Source organism: Vombatus ursinus, unplaced genomic scaffold (genome assembly GCF_900497805.2).
Source record: "Vombatus ursinus unplaced genomic scaffold, bare-nosed wombat genome assembly UNPS02014863.1, whole genome shotgun sequence".
In the NCBI taxonomy this organism is placed as follows: domain Eukaryota; kingdom Metazoa; phylum Chordata; class Mammalia; order Diprotodontia; family Vombatidae; genus Vombatus; species Vombatus ursinus.
In genome coordinates this window covers 22998141-23019009 of record NW_020954641.1, presented here as the reverse complement: position 1 = coordinate 23019009, position 20869 = coordinate 22998141, and the positions used below count along the sequence as shown (strand labels likewise).

Here is a 20869-nt window from a genome sequence, read left to right as displayed (position 1 = left end):
TGGCCTACTTCTATAAAGTATCATAGCTTTTTCTATGCCCCGTTTGTATACACCACAAAACTCCAGATAGACTATTATTTTTCAAGTGTTCACTAACAAAGTGCTGACTTCGTTGGGATGGCTGAGCTAATTTCTTGAACTCAGTGTGAAACCTTAGCTAAACAAAATTGTGGTAATTTTCCTTAATTTGTAAAAGTGATTGGAGTGCAAACAAAATTTTCCTCTTGGGTCAATCCTATAATTTTCAATTAACTAAAACTAATCGCCAGGCGGGCACCAAACCTGCATTTTGTTTAAAGGGCTGGGAGGCATTTCCAAGGGTCAGGATGCATTAATTGTTTTTTCTTTTTTTTTTTCAAGAGAGAAAAAAAAAGTATTTTACTTTAAGAAACACGACTGGTTTCCTTTGCAGTATAATATTAAGTAGCAAGAAAGAGAAGATGATATGAGATAAAATGTCACAGTCAAAATAAAATTTGTTTGCTTAATTGTATGGCTATAATTAAAATATGTTAATAGAGTCATCCACTGACTGCCTTGGAATTTCTTTGTGTGCACACAGTCCCTATTTCTAGTTAATTGGGCCTTGTGTTCCTTTACTGAAGGAATAACCAAACATTTTAGCCATTTTCAGGAAATGCTACCAACAATTATCCCTAGTAATCTAGAGCTCCAGGTCCATGCTATTAGCACTTGGAACACGCCTGGCAGAGCTGTGGTCCTCTCTGCCTAATGTTATTCTCCCGGTTAAATTATTCAGTCTGTCACAAAGGATTCACCCAGCAACTCCAATAATCAGCATCCCAACAGGAGGCCACTCCATATGCTTAGGCAATTCCCAGGAGTGCCACAGTCCAAGAGACCCAAGGGCAGATTGGTGGGGATTGGAGTCGCACCCACCAGTCTTAAAATTTGAGGCTACCAATCACAGTCAAAAATGTTCTAATGAGGATAGAAGCTGGTTTAAAACAAAAACAGCTGGTTTAGTAGCCAGAAGTAAGTTTCACTTTCCCTTTTTACCTCTTAGAAGTATTCCTCTCCATCGTATTTCCTATGTTGCCACATTATCTAGGCAGCCAGCTGTTTCTACTGACCCATTTATGTCCCATGGACACTCAAATAAATTCTTAAATAACAGTCTCACTATCAAACACGCACATGGTGGCATTAGGAGACAAATAACTCCTCATAGTAACAGGAGGTTAGGGAGGACAGAGTCTCATTTCTAGCGTGCAAATAAAGTTCTCTGGGCTTCTTACCTGTGTAGATGAATCTTCCAGGAGTTCCTTTGCAGAACTGTTTGGATTTGTAAGACAATGTAACTTCTACAACACCAGGGATGTGTCGCGGAGGGGTCTGCACTCGGATGGCATGAGGAGTAATCAGCTGGAGGGAAACGTTGGAAGAGAAATTGTCATTGTACTAAGTAAAGGCCTTATTTAGCAACTTTACTTATCAACTCCCAGAAAACAAAGCTTTTAAACCATGTAATTAACTTGTCAATGTTTAAATACAATCTTGGCGTAACCCATATAAAAGACACTGACAACAATATTTACAAAAGCTCGCCTTTCAGCTCCATTTTCATACATAGCAGGCAATGCCACCTTCCTGGCTTGAAAATCAAAGCCAGCCCAATATGATGAATTTCCTAGATTAAGTTGTCCTTTTAAGACCCTTTGGTTGAAAGTGTCACTTAGATCTGAGCTAGGCTCTACCATGTCTCCTCAGGAACTGATCAGTTGAATAGTCAAATGGAGGCCATCAAAAACACAGAAAAGGCAGAAGTGGAAAACATCAGACCAGGACTCTGATTAGCTACTGAACTACTATTTAAAAAATGGCTTACTACAAGTTAAATGGTGGCTCTGGCATAATCCTAAGCAACACAGGAAAATGCAAATGATAGAGTATCTAGTCTGCCCTTTACCCAGCCAGAACTCATGGGAACTTAAAAGGATGGTTGGTAGTAAAGGGCTAGAGGGTAATTATTCAATTGTGCAATGATATCTGCAGTGTGAGAAAATTTTGTCCTGATCCCTGCAGGCAATCAGATTACACCATGAAGTAGGAGGGTTGTTTTTTTTTTAATTATCCTTATCTTCATTTACATTACTGCAAATATTATTAATGGTCATAAAACTGATGTTTTACTATTCTTAAAAAAAAAACACACGCACAAAACCAGCTCCAAAAATGACATCTCATGGTTCTGGGTTTAATAAGTTGTCTCTATATGCTATATATATCCTGACCCTCAATTGGGCTGGGATTCAGGAGGCAAGAGCTCAGCTATCAGCTATCTACCTATACCTGTATGGTCTTGTCAGTTTCCCCATCTGTAATGTGAGTGAATTAGACTAGATGGTCTCTTAAGATCTATTCCAATTCTATTCGTTCATCATTCCTTTCAGCTTAGTTTTGCTGGAAATTTACTGTCCTAATTCAGCATAAAAAGAACAAACTTATGGATTCACATTGGTTGTCCCCAGAATGTATTTCTATGGAACTAAATGAAAAAATTCTTCATTTCATTGGCATGCCCAACCTAGACCAACTTCTAGTGTTTCCACGTAGCTTTGCGAAATACACAGTCTTAGAAAGGACTGGCAGGTTAGATATAACATTGATACAATCCTAATACCTATTTAACATAGCGTTCTGTGCAGCGTAAAAACTTCATTCCCCATCCATTCATCAACAAGAATTTATAAAGCACCAACCAGGTACTAAGTAGGGCAGAGAGGTGGTATAGAGACTGGAGTCAGGAAGACCTATCTTCATGAGTTCAAATCTGGTCTCAGACTAGTTGTGTGATCCTGGACAAGTCACTTAACCCTGTTTACCTCAGTTTCCTCATCTGTAAAATAAACTAGAGAAAAAAACAGCAAACTACCCTAGTATCTTTGCCAAGAAAACCCCAAATTTGATCACAAAGAGTCAGACATGACTGAAACAATTGAAGAAGGTACTAAGTACACAGATTCCATGCTGACAAAGCGATCTGAAATAGGATGGAGCAGAAAAGAGATCTACAAGAGCAGCAAATTAAGTTAAAAAAAAAAAAAGGGAAATTCACGTGTACTTTTATTCGTTACTTTCAGAAGTAACTGTGAAAAATGTTCCTCTAATCTCCAAAAGGTAGATTAGAGGGTAGATTCTTTTCACACAGGAAAGTGTTTTACTTCAGTGGTTGAAATTTTTCTTCCTAGTCAGAGTCATATGTTACTAATCATAAGGTCCAAACCCTGTGTTTTACAAAATTAGAAACTGAGGACTGTAGAAGGGAAGCATAATTGCCCAGGGTATCAAGCAAGTTATTAACAGAGCCTGGACTAGAACCTATGTCTTCCAAACTATTCTTTTCTTCCATGAAATACAAGAATCTCTTACTAATGTGATGAAGTTACTTACACACACACACACACACACACACACACATAGATAAATGCTATCATAAAACATCAGCTACCTGGGACCTTTGGGAGAATTTGCTATTCTAAATAGCTGAGTTTTCCAGATACCTGAGAGTTTACTACTTGAAGCACCAAAATCTGTGTTGTTGTTATTCTGAGTTTAACCATTTTGTATGAAAATCTTTTCCAAACTGCCTATAATTTGCCTGCCTTCTTAAACAGACCACAAATAACAGTTTTTAAAATTTTAATAACTTAAAATCACCATTAATAAAGTAAAAACAGCACAGGCAAAAATCAAAGGACTTGGATTTAAAACCTACTTCAAATGCACACTAATTGTGTGACTTGAAAAGTCACTTAATCTCCCTGAACCTCAGTTTCCGTGGCAGTAAAATAAAGGGATTGGACTAGATGGCCTCTGAGGTCCCTTCCAGATCTAGGGAGATGATGATGATGATGATGATGATGATGATGACGATGACGATGATCTTGGTTACAACAGTATGCTGATAAAATACTAGTGGAAGGGAGAGGGAATAAGCATTTATATAATGCTAGCTATGTGCCAAGCACTGTGCTAAGCACTTTTACAAATGATATTTCACTTGATATTCACAGCAACCTTGCAAGGAAGGTGCTGTCATTATTCCCATTTTACAAACAAGAGAACTGACGCACACAGAGGTTATGTCCTATAGCTAGTGTCTGAGGTTAGATTTGAACTCTGGCCTTCCTTACTCAAGGTTCTATCCATTGTGCTACTTAGATGTCAGCAGTGATACCTTTAACACCCATGGAGGTAGATGGGGCTATTTTCCCTATTCTAAATGATGGCTGACTGCTGTACTCTTTTTTTTAGTTCTTATTTATACTTTTTATAGTTTTTGATCTCCTCACTTGCTATGAGGAAGACAGTCGTCACTTCGCATTTTCATTACAGTATTTACCACTAGCATCCCCTCTCTATCAGATAGTTATTTCAGGTAAATGCTACTATATTTGATGAGTATTTTTTGAGATACATGGTATCAGAATCACCAAAAAAAGCATTTGATGGAGTCTCTATCACTCTCCCTTACATAAGAATAAACTTCAAACACATCAGTGGTAATGTGTAACCAGATAAATCGGTAGAGGTGGAGTTTTTGTGCATGTGTGTGGCTGAACAATGATCCAAATCCTGACAACCTGACCACCAGGGAAGGTTCAAAAGAAACAGCTGAAAAAATTTCATTAAAAATATATATGGGAGAGGGAGGAGGAAGAGAGGAAAGGCATCCTAATTCCATTAGAAATATAGTGGAAAGACCTAGGTTTGAAACCTGACTGCGACTTATTAGCTATATGACCTTAAAGAAATTACGTCACCTCTTCACATATCAATTTCTTCATCTATAAAATGAAAGACCTGGACTGGGTAAATTCTGAGGTCCCTTCTGTTTTTCATATTCCATGTTCTAAGCAAGGTCCTTTCCAGCTCTACCATTTTATGTTCTAAAGTTAATCAATCATTTATTAAGCAAGCATTGATTAGATACCTACTATGTATCAGGCATTGTGCTAGGTAGTGAGGATAAAAAGACTATGAAACAATCCCTAGCCTAGAGGAGTCTCTCCCAGTTCTAATACTCCTTGGCTCTAGTATTCAATGACAAGAAATACTGTACAAAAAAAAGTGAATGGGAAGGAAAAAAGAGATTTGCAAGATCTCAGACAAGGGAAATTAAGACAAGATCAAGAGAGGAAAAAAGAGTCCAGGATCGTGTTTGAAATATATGATATTAAAATTAAAGGGGGAAAAAAAGCAGTCCCAATGCTTCCAACCCACCTGAAAATTCTACCAGAACCTCAAAAAAATACAAGAGCACCAATTTTCTCTTTGGGCTCTGCGTGTAAGCATTTTACCCCTTTCAGACTTTTAGCACAGAAGCCCCCACTCCCCAATGGAGCATAAGTGCCAGCCATTGGAGATGTAAGAAATGAACTAATGGAATTGTGTGCACAGCAAGATAGATTATATAGAGAGAAAAGTCCATGGGAGTGTGTGTACATAAGCGTATGTGTGTATGTAAGTGTGAAAGTCTGTGTCAAAGCAAGATATGCTATATGTGTGAAAGGAAATAGAAATGGTGGAAATGAAATGTGGGATTTCCCTGACGGTCCGTGTTTGATGAAGAAAAAAAAAAGAATGAGTACATATGTGTGGGTATGAACTAAAGTGGAATTGTGAGATTGTTAAGCAATAATGAACAATGCATCATAATTCCTGGCAGCTTTATAAGATTTGTGAAGTCCTTTACATACATTAATTTATTTGATCCTCACAACAACACAGAGAGATAGATATTGTGCCTTAGATATTGTCTTCATTTTACAGATGTAGAAACTGAGGCTAAGAGAAATTAAATGATTTGCCCAGGGTCCCGCAGCCAGTAATTATCTAAGGCAGAATGCAAACATAAATCCTTCTGATCCTAAATCCAGCGCTATACACCCTATCTCTCTCGGTTAGTTTCCCAAGAGGTTCCATTTACTTCATCGGATAGCAAAGGTAACATCCATTCATGCAATAAACCACAGGATGCTTCATAAAAAAAGAAAGAAAGCTAAAACAATTGATATTATATGTGAAAGTCCACTGAGCTTGGTTGAAAAATGATCTACAAATCTTAAATGTTATTATTTTTTTTCTCTTCTCTAAACTCCTACCACATTTATTTTCTGCACCATACTACTTTGTACTTCACTATAGAACATGCTCTAAGTTTCATGTGTATTAAGTCTTATCTCTCCACCATGAGCTTCCTTAAGGCAAGGACTATGTCTTAGGCTTCTTTTAATACCTGTCAGTATCTGGCATGAAGTGGGACAGAAAACAAGTGTTAAAAAGAACACCTATAATACAATAATAATAAGGTGATCACAATAGTTATTGGCAATTTTTGAAGATTAAAAGTTGCAGGGAAGGTGCCAACCCGCAGTGGCAGAGGGGATTCCCTGTAGAAATGAAATCACAGGTCCACTCCCTTCCCTTTTCCCTATTCTATTGATTTAAAATCAGTATCAAAGCCATCCTTTCATTTGGAAGTCATTTCCTAGAGCAGAAATGGAGTACAACGGAAAGAGCTTTCTTTCCGACAAGGCTATCTCAACACTTGGCTTTGATTTTTGCCTCTGCCCTGTGACCCTGGGCCAGTCATTTCATCTCCCTAGGTCTCAGCACCTTCATCTGTACAATTAAGAGAATAATCTCTGTGCTCAACTAGTTATAAAGAGAAACAGTGCTCTGTACCAACTGCACAAAATTGATGCAATTTAAAGTGCCATGCCACAGAGGGGGGAGAAAAAGCAGGATAACTGATAACTAGTCAGCCCATGAGTGATTTTTTTTTACTGACTTCTCTTCATTAATTTAACAGATTTTAATATTCTGATCTTCATCAACCCTACTGCAACATTCAAAAACAAGTATACCCCAAACATAACAGGCCAAATGAAAAATTAAGTTAAAAAAAAAAAGAAAATGTTTTCCTCCTCTAGAAAAACAATGGAACTCCTGACTGCAAAAAGCCAGAGATGGGCATTAGGACACCAGCTCTCCATACCTGCCTGATGACCTCAGAGTTCCAAATCACAGCCTGCCCATTAACTCATTTAGTCTCCTCGCTAGGCCTCAGTTTCCTCCTCTCTTAGCCATGATAACAGCCCTTATCTACTCCATGGGGGCACTTATAATAATGTTAAATACTTTGTGTTTTGGTAGAGCCCATCTCCAGGGACTTTAAAGCACTTTCCAGATTAATTTTTTAATTTATGTATTAATAATTCTCACAGCATTCTCCTCCTCCTCCTCAATTAGGATAATAATATCCATCTCTTTGAGGTAGGTAGGGGGCATTCCCATATGCTGAGTGACTGACACAAAGTAGACACTTAAATAAGGAAATTGTAACATAAAAGTATAATTAAGGCTTTGAAACAAACTAAATCAGCCCATGATTTTTAAAGAGACATTACACCACAGTGGTAGTGACTAAAAACCAAACATTTTTCTCTATGTATTACGGCTAGAACATCCATTTAAAATTATTTTAAGGGAGCTTTTCTAGGAAGACTCATTGAAATTTTGGGAAATGATTACATTTGCAAACCACAATGACAGAACTCATATTGTTTCTGTCATATTATCTATTCCTCTGAATTTGATACAATATGAATGAAATATAAGAAGAGGAATAAGGATTGAATCTGTGATTTCATTAGTATGGTGAATTCCCAGGTGAGGAAACTCCCTCTGCTGAAGTGGGTCAGCACCTTCTCTGCAACTTAAAGTCTTAGAGAATTGCTCGGCACACTAAGAGATTCACTGACTTGTCCAGGGTCCTACAGCCAGTATGGGTCAGCATCAGCCCTTGAACTCAGATCTTCCTGGCTTCAGATCAGCTTCACCACGCTGCCTCTTGTTAAAGAGAGAATGTGAGATTTTTTTTAGTTCAAGTGATTGTTATCAGAATTCTCTTCATTCCATAACAAAAAATTATGTGATTTTTGGATTCATAAAGATTGCCTGCTTCAATTATAACATATAATTTCTCAAGGAAAGTGGGAGAAAACCAGTTAAGTCATTTTCTGTTTCATTAACATCCTGGTTTGCTTTTGTGCTCTGAGGAAAACAGCTTTAAAATAAGCTTTAGTAAATTCTGTTGGGTGATGCAAGTTTTCTAGGTTGAACTTCAGGAATAAATGTCCAAAGAGAGTTTATGCTTTATTTGTCAAGTTAACGTCTAGCTACTGAGTAGGATGAGAGAGTTGAAACCTGTCTTTGAATATTCAATAATATATTTCTATTTTATTTAGAGGGCAGAAGGTGACTGCTGTGAGCAACACCATGAACTGACATTAAACTGCCTTACTATTATCTGAAAAAAATTATCACTAAGCATTATTCGATTCAAAGTATTTCTCTCTTGCCCAATGGATATCTAATGCTCAGTCAGATAATGAAGCATTCAGTAAAATAGATTGTTCATATTCCATTAAACAGAAACTTACCAAGACCCCTAACAAAATCCATCTAACTCTAGGCAGCTAGAGCTCACTTAGTGGTGAGACCGCCAGGCAAAGGTAGTAGAATCATAATGTCATAGACATTGAAGTGGAAAGAGACCTTAGAGGCCATCTGGTCTAACCCCTTCATTTCACAGATGAGGAAACTGATACCCAGAGAAATAAAGTCATTTGCCCAAGGTTATAAAGGGAATAAGCAGCAAAACCAGGATTTGACCACAGGCCTTCCTGACTCCAAGTTCTAGCTCTCTTTCCAATGTACCATGAAGCTACCATAGTTCTACTCTCATCTATTCCTGCCATTCTAGTTGTGTTATCTTGGGAAAGTCATTCATCCTCTTAGTGTCTCAGTTTCTTCTTTTGTAAAATGAGAAGATTGGTCTAGATGAACTATAAGATACCTTCCAGTTCTCAGTTTTACAGACCTTTGAATTTTGACACAAATCATATTTATGAATGCTATTCTAGCACAATCAGTTTTGGGAAGCAAGAGGGAGCAAAGCTTTTTTTTTTTTTTTTAGTTGTACTCAGTCTATATGATCTATGCCAGTTGCACTACATAAAACTTTGGATCCCATCCTGACAGTTTGGGAGCTGGAAAGCCACTGATGAGTTCCCAAGGAAGAAGACATTCCAAAAGGGTAGAATTAGATCCAGGCAGTGACAGATCCCAGTGGTTTGAAACTATACAAGCTCTAAACTAAATAAGTTCTTTCTCATGGTTTGTTTTCATAAATTCAGTTTAGAAGAAATATCATTTCCCACTCTGGCCATTTTTCACTTGTGTGTTATTCCTTGTTTGTTTCTTTAAAAATGCAAATTTGATGCATTTTGGAAAGGGGCTGGAACCCAGCAGGGTAAGACGTTTCCTCTTGCCTACACATATATTTGCTTAAGTAGAAAAGGGGTCAAGCTCTGGGAAAAGTTTAACTGTAAGGATCAACCAAGAAAAATACAGAGCACAGAAGACCTGAAGAAGACATGAATATGATGAAGTAGGTAGAGACACTGGAAAATGTCCCAGATCTACCATGAATTCACTGTGTCCTTCACTCTTTGGACTACAGTTTCCTCCTTTGTAAAATGAGAGAACTGCATTAGGTGATGTCAAAGGACCCTTTCAGATGTAACATTCTATAGTTTTATGATTTAGTTTGGGATAAAATGAAATTAACCTGTCATCTGACAAAAATATCTTTGAGTTTCCAAAACTTGAAAAATAAATCAAATTGGTTGGGTATCAAGCCTCAAACATGTATGCAATTTTTAATATAATATTTTGTATATGCTAGCTACTAACATTTTGTATGCATGTATGCATTCACCTACCTCTCAAGAATTGTTGTGAGAATAAAATGAGATTATATTTGTGAGAAGCTTTGCAAATCCTAAAGCACAATATAAATGCTAGATAGCTAGGTGGTAGTAATAGTAGTAGTAGTAGCAGTAATGGTAATGGTGGTGGTAGTGTAGTAGTAGTAGTAGCAGTAGCAGCAGCAGCAACAGCAGCAGCAGCAGCAGCAGCAGCAGTAGTAGTAGTAGCAGCAGTAGTAGTAATAGTGGTGGTAGCAATAGTAGCACTAGCAGTAGTAGCAACAGCAGCAGTAGGTACTTCAGAAATGTTGATTGAATTGAATTAAATTAATCAAAGAATAACTGGATCTAAACATACTAATTTTCCAGAGGACTTACCTCATAAAATGCTCAGACTTCTTTTTTTTTCCATGTTAACCTACTTTGAGGGAATTCTTTCTCAAAAAAAAATGTAAATATATCATAACCTTCCACTCTTTCTTAAACTGGAAATACAATTAACTTCCTTGACAAAATAGAATCATTCTTATAAACATCTATTTGGAGTATGTCATAATGTAATATTGTGTCTACTTTCAAGTATTTCAAGGTCCTCTCTCAGTAGCAGATTACCTCTTTTCCTACAGTCAATGATGCTTGCCTCTTATTCTTCCATTCTCCCAACCCACAAAACTGACTTCCAGTTTGCTGCATTGAATTTACTGTTTGTTAGGAAATGAAATAACCAAGCTTATTAAAATTTTAATGTTAAATAAACGCTAATAAAGCCCCAAATGAGGTCTTAAAAATTAAAGTGCATGGCTTTAGTAGAGTATTTGTGACAGCTATTTTTGGATACTATTTTTTATGCTTCTTCCTCTTCTTGCTCCCCTTCCATTTTTGCTGGACTATGTTTCTGAGAGTTGAGAATATTACATAGAATATCTTCAGGATAAATATATTTGCCCCACATATATTTGCCCCAATATATGACAATGATGATGACAACGATGATGATGGTGATGATGATGATGATCGCAATAGGCTGTCAATTTAGATCTGGAAGGGTGGTTTTACAGATCCAATTTTCTGCTGGAAAAAGTAGAGTTTCTCCACTTGAGTACCTTATCAGCATTTCAAACTCAAAAAGCCCAAAAAGTCCCCTCCAAAATGATTTGTCCAAGATTGCAAGGCTACAAAGTAGTAGGGCCATGATTCTAACCCAGATCACTGCCCATAAATTGAGTACTATTGTCACTGTGCCACACAGCTCACATATAATGCCTGAATAAGTTCTATACTCCTCCCAGAAAATGCCATTCTATTAGGATATAATGGGCATTATTTCAGAGTCATTAGTGTAGAGAATAGTCTTCTCAACTACCTCCTATATGAATAAATGTAGACTTAAGCATTTTAGTAATGAAGTGACCATGTCTTTGTCCCAGATGAAGGCTATATAAAAAAGCTATTAGACTATATTTCAATCTACTTTTAAAAATTTATGTCCGCGCATTTTAAAATGATCCCCCATAAAATAACTTGGGGTTAAAGTTTAATTGAAATTGTTGGCCGACATTTCTGAATTTCCATTCACTACTAATATGATAAATTCAGGTTATCTGGTTGTTCTTTCCCCTCCTCCCTTATGAATGAAGATTCTAATCATAATATAGATCCTTACACGTAGTAGGGCACTCAAAACATTGAAAAAATGTAGGCTTGCAACTAAAAAGAAATATGCTCAAATAATATGTGTGTATGTGTGTATAAGCAAGAATGCCTTTAAATCTATTTATTTAGCTTTATAAGAAATATATATTAATCATTAAGTAACAATACATGAAAAATGAATGTTAATCATATTTATATTTTATCACAGTGAAAATTTAAGTATCATTTTTCTCATATTTCTTGAACTGTAGTTTGATTTGTTTCAAATGTATCCCATATGTCACTAGAGTATATCTAATGTCTATATACTTATACGTATACGTAGATATATAGATAGAGATAGATAGAGATATATATATAGAGATGTGACACACAGGGTGTCTCAAAAGTCTTTCCAGTGCTTAGCACAGTATCTGGCACATAATAGGCCTTTCATAAATGTTTACTGATTAATTTGTGTAGTTTTGAGCTTTAATAGCTTAAAACTGCCCTAAGACATTGGGGACACCCTAGATACACACTTATATACATGTACATATATTTATATACACTATATAGCACGTGTCTATATACGTATATATGTTTACACATAGATGTACGTACATATATTTCTAGGCATACTTGGCATGCTCATCAAATTTACATAGATGAGAAACAGCTAATACAATGGATTGAAAAATGGATTAAAAATCCAAAAAAAGATTTCAACAGATTTTTTTTTCTTTTTGGTGAGGCAATCGGGGTTAAGTGACTTGCCCAGGGTCACACAGCTAGTAAGTGTCAATTGTCTGAGGCCAGATTTGAACTCAGGTCCTCCTGACTCCAAGGCCAGAGCTCTATTCACTCTGCCACCTAGTTGTCCCTCAACGGATATTTTTACCTGAATCTATTTAGATGAAATTCAGTAGGACTCTATGTTGTCTTACATGTGAGTGCCAAAACAACAACAACCTCACAACATTTCACAAGTACAAGATGGGGAAGATATAGCTAAATAGGTATTGTCCTGAAAAAGGTCTAGTGGTTTTAATGGCCTACAAGCTCAAAATGAGTCAGTGTTAGGATGTGACACCAGACCTCTTCTGGAATTTTTGAGTTCAGTTCTGGGTGCCATGCTTTAAGAAGGATATTAGCTGGAGGGTATATAAATGAGGGCAAGCAGGATGGTGAAGGAGCCTTGAGCCCTTGACATTTGAGGGAAGGGACTGGGCATGTTTATAAAGCCCGGAGAAGAGAATACACAGGAATAATATGGTGGCTGCCTTCAAGTGTTTGAAGGGCTGTTATTGTGGAAGAGGGACAAAACTTGGTTTTTTGTACCCAGAGAGCAGAATCAGGAGGTGGAAGTTGCCAGGAGGCAGATTTAGGTTTGGTGTCAGGAAATACTTCCAAACAATAAAGGTTGGGGGGAGCCAAGATGGCAGAGTACAGGCAGCAACTCAGCTGAACTCTCCCAACACTCCCCTCCAAATAACTTTTTAAAAATTCCTCAAATCAAATCAAATCAAATTAAAAAATTCCTCAAATCAAATCAAATCAAATCAAATCAAATTTTGGACAGCCAACAAAAGGTCAGAGGGAGACATCTTTTCCAGCCTAATACAACTTAAGGGTCAGCAGGAGAAATCTGTGACACAGGGTGGGAGCCAGCTCAGAGCACACTTGGTGGCAGCACCAGCTGTGGGCTTTGGCTGTGGCTGTGACAGCAGCAGCAACATCATCAGGCTCTCTCAGCCCAGAGGCAATAAAGGGGTCAGACAACTGGTCAGAGATTACAGGGGACCCTTTGTTGGAACCAGGTGCTGTTGGTGATGATTGACAAGTCTATTGCCTTTATGTAGTTCTGGGTCACAGTTCCAGGGTGGAGAGGAACTCTTATGGTTAATCACAAGGGAGCAGGGGCCCTGGTCAAAGCTGTAAAGAAGAGAGGAGCACTGTGGTTGCAACAAAGTAAGGGACTTGATCACAGTTCCATGGCCAAGAGGAGCATTAGCACTTGGAGCCATTCCCAAGGTAACAGAGCCAAATTTAACATAAAGTGCAAAGTCAAGAAATAGACTGGGAAAATGAGCAAACAAACAAACAAAAAAAAAACTTGACCATGAAAAGCTATTATGATGCAAAGAAGACCAAGACATAAACTCAGAAGACAATAATGTCAAAACAGCTATAAGCAAAGCCTCAAAGAAAAATGCAAATTGGACTCAAGCCCAACAAGAATTCGTGGAAGAATTAAAGAAAGAGATATGAGCAATGGAAGAAAAGTTGGGGAAAGAAATGGGTGTGATACAAAAAAAATAGGAAAAGGAAATTAACAAAATGGTAAAAAAAGGCACAAAAATGCTGAATAACACCTTAAAAAACAAAAGTTCACTGAATTAAAGAGCTCCTTAAAAAGCAGAATCAGTTAAAAGTGGCTAAAAGGAAAAAAAGGGTACAAAAGCTCATTGATGAAGATAAATCATTTAAAAATAGCACTGAACTAGTGGAGTCCACAAGACATCAAGAAACAAAGTCAAAAAAATGAAAAAAAATAGAGGAAAATGTGAAATCTCATTGGAAAAATAGATGACCTAGATAACATACCAAGTAGAGATCATTTAAAAATTATTGGACTCCCTGAAAGCAATGATCAAAAAAAAAAGAGCTTACATATCATATTTCAAGGAATTATAAAGGAATACTTCCATGATATCTTAGCTCTAGAAGACAAAATAGAAATTGAAAGAATCCACTCATTTTACAGTTGAGGGAACTAAGGCTCAGAAAGATGAAATTACTTTCTCCCCTATTCATGTAGGTCTACACTACTTTGATATTTCAAAAACTTACGATCTCATCAGTATGGGTTCTTCCTCCATCAAGATCACAACTTTTCTATGACTTTGTAAAAAGTTTTCAAGAGTTGCTATGACCAAGAAATCTGTTACTCTGTAGCCAATATAGCCTCTTTCAACCTAGCTAGACTGGTCATATGACAAAAAAGTCTACCACAAAGACTATTCCTCAAATCCTTTTCAACTTGTTAGGACTTTATCAAAGCTTATATATAGCCTGTGGATGTAACTCTTGAGAATTCAAGATCATCTTCCTTCCAGGATGAAGGATCAAAGTAGGATTATAATGGAGATATATTTAACTTCTCCTTCCTTACTTTGCTAAATAAAAATGGTGTCCTTTATTTACACAAATAAGAAAAAAAACTGAAGAGTAGGAGGGAAAGGGGAAGGGAAAACTGCATTTGTGACTCTCTCGTCTCAACTTGGAATGTAAGCCCCTGAAATCAGCATTGTCCTGACCCTACCCTGAGCAATACTATCCTCCTGCTATCTCCTTCTACTTCTCCATTTCAATAGATTAAAAACACAAACAGGTGTCATCTGAGGTTCCTAGCAAGCAGATTTCCATGTGAAAAACAAATACAAACAAAAACACTGAGAAGGAAAACAAAAAAAATCTTTCCACATTATTATTAATTCATTTCATTTTAGAATGTTAAATTTCCCTCAAAAATATCTCAGCAAGAGATCAGTAAGCAAGCTAATAAGATTAAATTCAATAGAGATAAAAAAGTTCTTCATTTCACTTTTTAAAAAATCAACATAATGTTGGAGGCATGACTAGACAAAAGCCCCTGTGTCAGGGGGAAAAAGAAGGGCTTTTACACTCAATATTAGTCAACAGGCTGGCATGGTAGCCAAAAAAAGCTAAAGCAATGTCAGACTGCATTTTTAAAAGGCATAGTGCCCAAAATGTGGGAGATGATGGCCCCATGGTATGCTGACCTGGACAGACCACATCTAGAGTTTTGTATTAAGTTCTAGATGCCACATTTTGGGAAACAAATTAATGTGTCAGTGTGTTCGGAGGAGGGTGACCAAGATCATCAAAGTGCTCCAGATCACACCATTCAAGGATGCAGGTAAAGGAACTAAAGATATTTCACATGGAGAGGAAAAGGCATAGGGAGGAAATATTCTCTCCTACCACTAAATATGTGGAATTGTGCCACATAAAGCAAGAGTTAGACTAGTTCTAGGAGCAGAATGAAGAGCACAGGGTAGAAGGTGGCATACTTCAAAGAAAAATTTCCTAACAAGAGCTAAAAGGAAGGACAACCTCTATAGGAAGTAGGTTCTTCCTCACTAAAGGTTTTTAAGGAAATTTTGAATGAGAATTGTTCAGGTAGACTAGATGATCTCTGAGATCCTTTTCAGTTCAGAAAGTCTATGATTCTTCTGCCTTATTTCTTTTAGATCCTTTTAGGTCTTGGGCTAATAATAAGCACATGCTTAAGCTGCCTCACCCATATAGGTGAAAAAGTTCCTGGGTGAAATAATAATTCATGGAAACAAAGTATATGGGGAGATTTATAAAAATCAAAAGAAAAAGGCAGTCCTAAGATGATACAGTTGACCTGAAATCAGTAAGACATGCACTTCGAGTGTTTTTTTCAAGGGTGGGGATGGATGAGAAACCGTTTATACTCTCAATATATTTTGTGACCAATGGCTTACATTTGAGGGATAGCTGCCTGGAGTTAAGAGGCAGCCTGTGACCACAGAACAGAATTTCTCTCTGTGTGAGCCTAAATGAGCCATACAAAGATCAAACCCATGGCTTCATTAGCACCATGCTCTACCCAACTGAGCTAAATGGTCCAGGCAATCCTTAATTTTACACGTGCCACAAAATTGCATGCCACCTAATGTAATGTATACAGTGCCTGGAAATGAAATAAAAACCTTGAAGAAAAGTTGCATTTGAGACTCATAACATTAAAAGCACGATAAATCTAAAAATGCATGACATCATCTGAATGATTGCTATGTAAATAGATCAAACTATATTTCTACACATCAACAGTAGCAGCACTCACTCCATTATTGAATGCCAAGGGTATGTTTTTAGTAATTTGGTAATTTGCATCACCAACATGGAAGCCAAGTGTCACGTGGCAACATTCTGATATACTCCTTAGGTTTATGTTAGGATGTGGGGTACCAAAATCCAAAACTTACAGGATGGGCAAGAAGAATCTCACTAAAATGAATATCTCAATAAGGAGACTCCTATTTTGTTAATTATAAAAGTGTATTAGTGAAAGTTAATAGAATCCTCTTGCTGGCTAATCAGAGATTATTTTAAAAAAATGTTCTTTAGATTGAACATTTAGAAAGAAAAAAGGCCAACAGGAAACATTTCTTAACTTTTTTTAGCATTCTCAAAGGAGATTAAATCTTATAAAATGAGGATTTCATAGAATCATAAAATATCAGAGCTAGAGGAGAACCTTGGAGATGATTTAAGGGGCCCAGTGACTAGAGCACTGGATTTTGATAGAGCAAGCAGCACCTGAGTTCATATCCTGCCTCAGACACTTACTAGATGCATGCTCCCGAACAAGCCGTTTAACCTCTGTTTGCCTTACTTTCTTCATCTGCAAGGTGAAGATAATAAAAGAACCTAATTCAAAGGGTTGTTGTGAGGATCAAGGGAGATAATATATGCAAAGTGCTTTGTAAACCTTAAGGCACTATATAAATGCTAGTTATTACCTAGTTTAAAAAATCAAGGAGGAAAAGGAAGCCCAGAGTAAGGAAGAGCGTCACATAAAGCAACAACAAGGGCCGAGCTAGAACCTAGCTCTCCTCAGTCCCAGCCCAGTGATTTTTCTACTACACCATATTGCCTCTTACGATTTATCATCATGAGTTATAGCCATACTGGCAAATCCTTTCAGAAATGCTTACTGAGAAGTATCCTTTGGTTCTTCACAATTTTTATGCAAAGCCATTTATCTGGAAGCACCAAGAATTCATCACCAGGTCTAGATCACTATTGCCTATGGGACTTTATCCAAACTCCGGAGCCTGGAATTAAAAGTCCCCTAGAATCTACTCTCTTTCACCATCCAACATTTCTCACACATCTCTCCAAAACAAACACCCCGTTCCAGATGAGCTGGATTTTTCTTCCTTTCCCTTTCTATACGCTGTGCTGATTTCTCTCTGCAAGCTTCTTGCACACTGTTTTTCTACTTATAGATCCATCCTCAGATATTTGACTTGAAGATTACCTTTGGGAAGCCCAGCTCAAGTGTCACTTTATTCAAGAAACCTTTCCCTACTACTCTGGTTCACAATAACATCTCCATTTTCTGAACTCCTATGATGCTTTGTGTCTGAACCACATAATTTAGCATTTTAATATGTCTTTTATCATTCTCTTAATCTTTCACAAGTATTAGTCTCATCTCTCCTTGCCCAACTTTCTCAAAATGAATTATTAAAATCTTGAGAAACTATGCTCTACTTCTCTTGTATCTACCATCATTGCCTTTGCATCTCCACAGCTTAGCACAATGTCTACCATATAGTAGGCACTTAATTAATGTTTATTGACTATTGACCTCCCCAGAAGAATGTAAGATCCATGAGGGAAGACTACTTTGATTTTTTGTCTTTATTTTCCCAGCAACTAGCACAGTATTTTGCATAAAGTAAGTGAAAAACAAACGCTTGTTAAAATGAATTGTACTCCCCACAGTACCCAGCATGGTGATACAAATATAATAAGCACTTAATAAATTCTTCATAGAATAATAGCTAGAATATGTATAGCACTTTAAGGCTAGAAAACAGCTTTACATAAAGTATCTTGCTTGGTCCTCACAACAGCCCTGGGAAGTTAGCACTATTACTACTCCCATTTTATAGATAAGGAGGTGAAGAGTTAGACAGGTTAGGTGACCTACCCAGGGTCATAAAGCTAGTAAGTGTCTGAGGCAGAATTCAAACTCATATTTTCCTGACTCCAGTTTCAGCACTCTGTCCACTGGGCCACCAATCCGCCTAATTGATGCACGCAGGATATTGGGAATGTGGAAAAGATACCTTTAAGAGTAAAATTTAAGAGAAATGTAGAAGCTATAAAAACAGTATAGTCTTCATTGTAATGAAATGCCCCTTCTTCAACAGGTAGATGTCAGTGATAAAGCAATAGCACCTCAAACCACCCCAGAGATTCAGTGCCTTACTAGTCCTACACAAGTGTGTTTAGAGGAGTCACAGACCAAAAAGCAGATCTCAGGAGAAAAAGAGAGCAAAGAGAAATTAAGGCTTATTAGAAAATAATTAGGAAAATAGATACAATAAAGAGGGAAAGAAAAAAGGAAGGAGAAAGTGGAAAGTAGACAAGGAAACAGGCAGAAAGATGAGTAGCAAAGATAGAGGAAGAATCAGGCTCACAAGAAACAAAGCAAATCATGGGGGACAACAAGTTGAGACAACTAACGGAAGAGAACTCTGGGATTGGAAGCATGATGGGTGCTACCTTTTCTTCCCTCACTCTAAACCCTAATCCTCAGGGAGCAATCAGTGAGTGAAAATGAACGACTCATTTACAAAAGATTGGGTTGGCAAAGAGCACAGATGATACCAAATTAAGCCAACTCTATTTTCTCTGACTCTTAAAAAAAATCCTTTAACTTAAAAAAGACTCCACATAACAGCATTATCTGCTAATCTCTAATGTCATCTGCGGGTCTGGCCTAGGATCCAAGCTATTCCTGGATATTCTTTGGCAAATGGGTGAGGTGAAAAGAGAAAAGGAAAAAAAAATACACTACTTAAAATCATAGGTGTTGGAAATGGAAAGTATCTGAGAGAACAATCTGAGAGCCTCATGCCCTCAATTTAGTGAGGCCCTATCATATCCATTTTACAAAGAAAGCAACTTGAAGCCCAAAGTGGTTAAAATGGCTTACCTAAGGTCACACAGTACAGAAAGAAAGACTAGAATCCAAACTTTTGATTACTAGGGCAACTTTCCTGACTACCCTTCCCAAAACCCTAGAAAAGATTTTTTACCCCTGGAGGTTTATGGCTCTGGCTAAATAATGGTATGTAAACACACAAATACACCTCAACTTATAGGTGGCAAATTATGAACTTGCCCCCTAAGTCCATATGGGTGAATAAAATACACTAGACAAGGAGGTCTGTGTTCAAATTTTGCCACTGGCACATACTCTTTGACCCACAGGTCTATACTATGTTTCTTCCGTGAAAACATATAAAATCATCTATGGATGATGTCCCACAGATATAAGAAAGTCACCAAATATTGAACTTAGCCCAACCCTGGACATAAAGAAGAAACAAATTATACATATTATATATTTATAATATATTGTATTTATATATTTGAAATAAATAAATAAAATGTACAAATATTTATAATATATTAAATATATTATCTATTACTATATATTATTATAATTATATAATATATAATTATAATATGCATTATATTATATATAACATTATTTTATATTATATTATATTTTTATATTATTAGAATATATTAAATATATTATATATTAAATTTATAATACATTAAATACGCACATATGTGTGTATGTATATATATGTGTAAGTATATATAATTTGTTTTCCCTTCTTTATGTTCAGGGTTGTACTAAGAACAAGCCCAATGCTTGGTGACTTTGTTACATCTACAGGACATGATCAATAGATAATACTGTCTATAAATGTCTATACATAAAATATATAAACATACATATAAAGAGCAACATATACTCACATTTATATATGTGTATGTGTGATAGAAAACACGCATCAAAATCTAAATAACTAATCACTTAAGGACATGAATAATGAAAAGGATCACCCATGCCTAAGTTCATTTTCCTAAACTTCAGGGACATTATCAAGATCATACCCCATTAAAGAGCTCCACTGAAGATACCTGGCTGATAATGTCACAAGATGTTTATTTTAAAAGAATGGCTTTTCCACTCTAGGGGAGTGTAGGGTGAGGAAAAAAAAAAGAACCATTTATTAGGTTCCCACTGGGGGAAAAAAAGAGTCCTTGATGGGTTTATTTTGCAGGCATGACATAGTTGGGAGTTTATAAAGTCAGAGCTTCTTCTAACCCATACCTGCTTCTACTCTGTCAGGCAAGGTCATAGGGCCTGTTTGAATATACTGTAAGAACTTGGGGGAGGAACAAAATGGAAGAGGAGAAAAAGCAGTGTTTTGCTGTTTTCATGAGTTTTCTTCATTAAGACACACATCAGTTTTCTAATAATGAAACAGATGCTTTAAAGCACAGTGCCCTGAAATAGGGGAGAGGGGGTTGGCAGTCTCAGAAGACTTTGCCTTAGTTAGACTATATTCAGTTAGTGTTAGGCCTAAACGAGGTAATATTTATAAAGTGGTTGGCAAACCTTAATGTGCAATACAAATGTTAGTTGCTGTTGTTACTACTACTACTGCTACTGCTACTGCTACTGGTGCTGCTGCTACTACTACTGCTACTGCTACTACTACTACTACTATTACAACTACTACTACTACTACTATTACTACTACTATTACTACTACTACTAC

General features: G+C 36.8%; 1 protein-coding gene across 10 annotated transcripts in view; it reads right to left on the bottom strand.

The window, feature by feature from the left end:
* EBF1 (EBF transcription factor 1) overlaps positions 1-20869 on the bottom strand; it is a 460751-nt gene that overhangs the window by 97374 nt on the left and 342508 nt on the right. For all 10 annotated transcript variants that reach the window (XM_027841850.1, XM_027841851.1, XM_027841852.1 and 7 more), the window contains exon 10: positions 1260-1386. In XM_027841850.1, coding sequence (XP_027697651.1) covers positions 1260-1386 — 127 coding nt within the window. The remainder of the gene's footprint in view (positions 1-1259; positions 1387-20869) is intronic.